General features: G+C 42.9%; 1 protein-coding gene across 1 annotated transcript in view; it reads left to right on the top strand.

Moving 5' to 3' along the window:
* Positions 1–15: 15 nt before the first annotated feature.
* The window catches only part of TMTC2 (transmembrane O-mannosyltransferase targeting cadherins 2), a 420,661-nt gene continuing 414,152 nt past the window's right edge, over positions 16–6,524 (top strand). The window contains exon 1 of the mRNA XM_066257560.1: positions 16–756. Within this exon, the coding sequence (XP_066113657.1) occupies positions 674–756 (83 nt within the window). The 5' untranslated portion in view covers positions 16–673. The remainder of the gene's footprint in view (positions 757–6,524) is intronic.

Raw genomic sequence — 6,524 nt, 5'->3', positions numbered from 1 at the left:
CGGGGGGCAGCGCAGTGAACCCCACGCGGGTGCTCCTGGAGACTTCAACAGCTGCTCCTCACTTCACTATAGAAGGGGCTGGGACTGGCAGGGAGTAATAAAGAGTGAATGCGCTGCAGCCGCGGTGGTGGCCACAGTCAGTCCAAGAGGCATCCGATCCTCGCGCTCGGAAGGCGGCGAGGGGAGGCAGTTCGCCTTGTCTCTCCCACCCGCCCCTCTTTCTCTCTCTTCCTCCAGCTGGTCCCGGAGCCCGGCTCGGTCCGGTGCTTCTGCCCCTATCCCGCACTCTTCCACCTCCTCCACGTTCCACTGCTCACCTAGGGCGCCCCGAACTGCCATGGGTTAGGGTGGGGACCTCGTGCCGCGGAAAGACCAGCTCTGTGTATCCGCCGGGGGGCGCGTCGCCCGAACGCCGCGCGCCGCTCGCGGGCGCCGGGCATGGGGAGCGCGGTGTGAGCCCGCAGCTCAGGAGCACGCAGGAGCTGCGGAGAGGGGCCGAAGAGGAGGAGGAGGAAGAGAGCAGTGGTTTGGAAGGACCCGAGGGAGAAAGGGAGGGAGAGGACGGAGGGTGGGGAAGCGAGGGAAAAGTGAAGCTGGCGATTGATGCTTCTGTGTTTTGTTGCCGCCGCTGCCCTCGCGCTGGGAGCCGAGCCGGAGGGAAGGCAGTGGAGAGATGATTGCAGAGTTGGTGAGCAGCGCTCTGGGGCTCGCCTTGTATCTCAACACTCTAAGTGCGGATTTCTGCTATGACGACAGGTAAGGGGGCGAAAGGGAGGGGTCGCGGGCTGTGTGGGGACTCTGCAGGGACTCCGAAGCGGGATGCTTTTTCAAGCTGGAAGCGCGTCTTGCACAACGGGTCCGGCACCTGGATTAGGAGACGCGTAAACAGGAGCACCTAGAGCAGAAACAGCCGGGGCGCGAGCGCGCTGGGCGGGCTCAGGGAGTTTGGGCTCCTAGTTTGCAGCAGGTTCTCCCTAGCTTCTCGGCTGTTGGCACACGTTTAAGTTTCTTAGCGGAAATTACAGCAATTTGGGAAACTGTTTAATGAACGTATTAATAAAAAAAGTCTTAGGTATTCCTTGGTGCAACAAAAGCACATTGAGCGATTTTACGTCTGGGTTGGAAGGAAGCCGGTCCCCGCCCCCTAATAGATCTTCCCTGTAACGTTTCCGTTTATTGATGGGACGATTTATTTCCCGAGGTTAAAACACACGTTTGACAGTTGCCAAAACAATAGAAAGAGGATCGTACTCAGCTTCAACTTTCCCGTTTGACATGTAATGAGTGTACTTTACTTTGAGCCAAGATATGCTGCTGATGGTCTCTCCTGCTTCCCCTTGCCTCTCTCACCAATCGATTGAGTAGCACTTTATAAAAGCCTAGGCTTTCATTTCTGTTTGGGAGTTTTACATTAGACATTAGTGATTCTTTTGTGCTAATTGGGGGGAAGAAGACGCCCCTAGAGACTGAAGTTGTCTTCTGCATTTGAGTTAGTTTGGGTGGCTAATGAGACCTGAACTGTGTTGTCAAAGAAACTGCATCGATTTCTGGAAAATGTCACAGTTGTACTCGTGGCTCTACCTAGTTTTTAAACGTTGTTAGTGTTTAGAAACTGATGAAAAGCTCCAGTAGCCATTAGGGAAAATTCCAATTTGTGTCTTTCCAGTGACTTAACCTGATTACAATTAAAACAGATGCATAATTAAAATATATTAGGAAGAACAGCATGCCTGGCTAAACTACTTAACCGTCCTGGGGTGTTTCATGCTCCATTGAAATTAAACTATCCAAAAAGTGAGCACAGATTTACTTTGACAGCTTTTCAGCAGCCTCTCTGTACTATGGAAAGAGAATGGATCCCCAGGGTCGGGATGGGGCACCAAGTGAACTTTTGCAAAGTGGTTGGTAGTGAGGGGGGAGGTGAAGGCAGGATCTTCTCCTAGTGGTACCGTAATTAGCCATATTCTGTATTCTCTGGTATGCCCACTCTCGAGCTGAAAGCATGTTCGTGGATGTTCGGCCAGCGAATTTTGGTTCACACTCACATGTCTGTTAGCACACCCCTTCTTTTTTAAAAAATTTTTATTTATTTATTCATTTTAGAGGGGAGAGAGAGAGAGAGAGAGAGGAGGTGGGGAGGAGCAGGAAGCTTCAACTCCCATATGTGCCTTGACCGGGCAAGGCCAGAGTTTTGAACCGGCAACCTCAGCATTCCAGGTCGACACTTTATCCACTGCGCCACCCCAGGTCAGGCCAGCACACTCCTTCTTAACGCATTTTGTGTAGTGTCTTTCAGAGACTAGTTGCTAAGGAGCCCCTGTTAGACATAAACTTTCCCTCAACTTTTAAGCAGTGTACAGGTTGTAGCAATTATTCTACATGCTCTGAGAAATAAATGGCTTGTGAAAGGGGCTGCTTCTGTTCTCTCCAATTTTGGGTTCTAGTGCACCTGCTATTCTAGGGTTATTGGAAGAAAAAAAACTCTTGCTTCCAAAGATGGGTGACTTTTTCACAAAATAAGCTTAGAGACGAATCTGAGCAGTTACTGGCTCTGTTGGGGACAGTTTGAATAGTAAGCATTTAAACCAAGAGTATACAGCTTATAAAAAAGTAACTTACTGTAATATTGTAACTGTTGTAGACCACAGTGATAAATCAAGCATTCCTCTTATATGCTATTGTTTACTGCTGTCCAGTTCTTTAAAAAGTATGTCAAAAGAAACTCCTACAGATGAAGGTGAAACTAAACAAAATCTGCATGTACATTTCCCTGTTGATATAGTGCTTGTTTTGTGTTCCTTAATCATCAGTCAAAGGTGTTAGGACTTTGTGACTTAGTGAGGATTTTGCAAGTGTGTGATGGTAAATTAGTTGTGCTTTGATGGTGGACAATTGTTATAAGTTTGTAACATGCTATATGTTAAGTGGATGGTGAGAGTAGCTGACTTATACCATGCTACACAGGTGAATTTAATGTGATGATTTGCCCATATATCTAGATAGCATGCTCAGTATATGATACATAGATGTTACATATGATATATGATGTTGAAGATCCGTAAGTACAAATTATACTTTTGCTATAACTTGAAAAGTGTATTTTACTCTAATTTTCTACGTGGCAGAGCTGCATATGTAATCACATACTCCTAAGAGTGTGATGTCTTAGAAGTATCAGACTTTACTTTTCTATATCCTGGAAATGATGAAGCACATATTAATAGGATCATGGTGTCTGCATGGCACATACAGGGGGCTTATTGCCAAGGTGCACTGTAAGTTGTGGCTTTCGGGTCTAGTACTGTCTATCTGACTACTGTAGTTCACTGGGATGTAAAGGAGCAAGGGGGCTGGGAATCCCGAGAAACTGTGGGATGATGATAATGTGTTTATTTGCACCACTCCATTTCAGACTACAAAGGCTCAAGGAAAAACTTTGTTTAAAAGACATCTGTGGATTCCACTGCCCCTCCAGGAACTTCTGTGAAATACAGCTCTGTAAGGAGAGGCCAGTGCTGGAAGCAAAAGAGCCGCCCTCGAGGAGGGAGGTGCTCTCACGCTCCACTTGCTTGAAGTCGAGACTGTGCATTTTAGCTGACGAATCTGGCATTTACTGTAGGAGGGCTTTATATGGCTTCAACTTAAAAATTATTGCTGTGGTACTTCTCAAAGTTATCATTTCTTTTAAATACAGTGATCAAGTTTACTTTATAAACTATATATATAATTACTTTCAGTGTTTGAAGTAGTTTGGGTAAGATTAAGTGGTAATACGAAACGTTCTTATAGCAAAATCAATTTCCCTATGGTCAAATTTAATATTTTACAAGTGTTTTTTCTGTGCTAAATTCAAGAATATGGCTAGGATGTGAAGAAACAAATAGTAAAGGGTAGAACTCGCCCTCTCTGATGGAAAAGCATATGTACATGGTTTCAACTACATCCCCTCTCCTCTTGCCTTCAGTCTAGTAATAACTGTATCGACTCTTAAATTGTGGTTAGAGTAAAATTGGAACTACAGATATGTAATCTTTGCCAAATTTTAAGTCATGTTGTATATGACATCTTGATGGACCCTCTCATTTTCTGGAGAAATTTGGTGTTCAGGTCAGTGGAAAAAACTTGTTGACCCCCAAATCTCTGCTCTCATGTATTTGCTGAGGATAATATTACTTTGTTTACCTTTTATCCTCATTAAACATACTCCTGTTAATGTGCTTTGCTTAGAGATAACTCTAAAAGAGGAGTCAATTTACTTCAGAGCAAAAATGTAAACCCTAATTGTTGTTTTGTAGTCTGATGTCATTTTGCACATACCATCTCTCTGATGGCATTTCTTTTTTTTTTTTTTTTTTTTTTATATATTTCTGAAGCTGGAAACAGGGAGAGACAGTCAGACAGACTCCCGCATGCGCCCGACCGGGATCCACCCGGCACGCCCACCATGGGGCGACGCTCTGCCCACCAGGGGGCGATGCTCTGCCCATCCTGGGCTTAGCGCCCGGGCCATCTTTGCTCCAATGGAGCCTTGGCTGCGGGAGGGGAGGAGAGAGAGAGGAAGGCGCGGTGGAGGGGTGGAGAAACAAATGGGCGCTTCTCCTGTGTGCCCTGGCCGGTAATCGAACCCGGGTCCTCCGCACGCTAGGCCGACGCTCTACCGCTGAGCCAACCGGCCAGGGCCTGATGGCATTTCTTTATATTATATAACAAGTAAATAAGATAATGCAACTAATACATGTTTTGGTTCTCATGTGAGTAAGAGAATGCATTCGTTTTTTTTTTTGTTGTTTTTTTTTTTAATTTAAGAGACAGTTATTTGAGGTTTTGAAAGTGGGAAATGGATTTGTGGCTGCTTTGAAATTTTTTTTACTTATTACCAATTTTGTATTTGCTAAGCTCAACTGTGATCGATAACATTACCTTTAAGTTTCTGAGCTATTCTATTTTACAATAATCGTGTGAAACTTGGAGAAACAACTCCATGGCAGAAATTTTTACTCTTGAATTAAAATTACTCAAACTTTTATTAGCACATTCCTAATTTAGTTATTCATTTGGGTGTAAATGTAAATCTGAGTTTTTGTGGAAGCACTATTTAAGATTTTCTTCCCCCTTAAAGTCATTGATGAGCAGTATTTAAAAAGAATAGAAGATTTTTTTAAAAAAAATCTTTTTTCTAAAGGTACTCAACTATTCATTCCTTATTTAGTGTTTTAATGTTGTTGTCAATTTGGATTTTTGACCTGGTGTGATTCTTTGTGAAATGATCAATAACTCTGTTAATAGATTTGCCTTGGACAATCTGTTACTGGTATCTTAAATTTATAGTATGTCCAACCATTGAAGGCATGCCTGGTATTAAAAGTATGCTTAAAAAGAATTACTTATACAATCAAAGTAAGTAAGGAATAAGTTTGCTTTGTATTACACTGAAAAAATGCAAGAGGATACAATTTATAGTTTATGAGATATTTTACGTGACATTGACATTGTATTTTCTAGGTGTTTTGATTGTTGAATTAAATCTACGTGAAAATGGCTCATTTTGCTGTTTGAACAAGTACATCTCAACCATAAATTAAAATAAGGCGAAGCCAGTATAGACTACTTTGCCTTACCTCCACTGAACTGTCACATGGGTTTTGATCCTAGGCAATGACCCAAATACAGGCATTGAATAGACATTTACAAATGCCATAGGGAAAATTGCTTGCCAGCCATCTGTCTCTTAGTTGTGTTGATATCTGTGCGTTTTTTTTGCTGTACTATTATATTATCAATTTACATTGTCATGTCATCTGCACTTAGTTTTTCAGTATTATTGTGCCCGATATTAATACTGAATTTCCTGCTCTATATTCTGAAATAGCTGCAACCTTTTGGATTCCAATATGAGATAGGAACCCATTTGTCTGCCTAATCTCTAGTGTTCAGCGCACTAGAAGCACTTGTTTAAAATGCCTATGGTGGTGCAGCTGCTAATCGTAGGTGAAGAGTACGTTTTCTCTAAAATAGACACCTTCATCATGTTAGGAAAGGACAAAGTTTAGCCTTAAGGCTCTCTGAAAAATCGTGACTGTCCTAATTTTATATAATTTTATTATTTGCACCCAACATGCTTTTAACATGATAATATTCACCTTTTAAATTTTGAAAAGGTGTCTCTTCCAAGATTGTCTCTTGGAAGCTAGGTATTCTGTTAGCTTTGGTTACTTCCTTTAATGACTTCAGAAAAGTGACAAGGATGGCGGCCTTGATAGGAAGGACAAGTGGGTTGTGAAACGTATAGACAGACCTCTTCTCTATGAACCGCTGTCCTCACTTAGAGTCTAGTTGAAAAAAACAGAAATTGTGGAGGTACAACGGCAGGGACTGCTTTGCCTTCTGCCTTTTATAGGATGAAAAAGGCATCACATTTTGGGTAGTCTGTGGCCATACCACCCTGAACATGCCCGATCTCGTCTGATCTCGGAAGCTAAGCAGGGTCAGGCCTGGTTAGTACTTGTATGGGAGACATTTTGGGT

This window comes from Saccopteryx bilineata, chromosome 2, assembly GCF_036850765.1.
Source record: "Saccopteryx bilineata isolate mSacBil1 chromosome 2, mSacBil1_pri_phased_curated, whole genome shotgun sequence".
Lineage (NCBI taxonomy): Eukaryota > Metazoa > Chordata > Mammalia > Chiroptera > Emballonuridae > Saccopteryx > Saccopteryx bilineata.
Note: the sequence above shows the minus strand (reverse complement) of the source record. Positions and strands in the feature narration are given on the sequence as shown.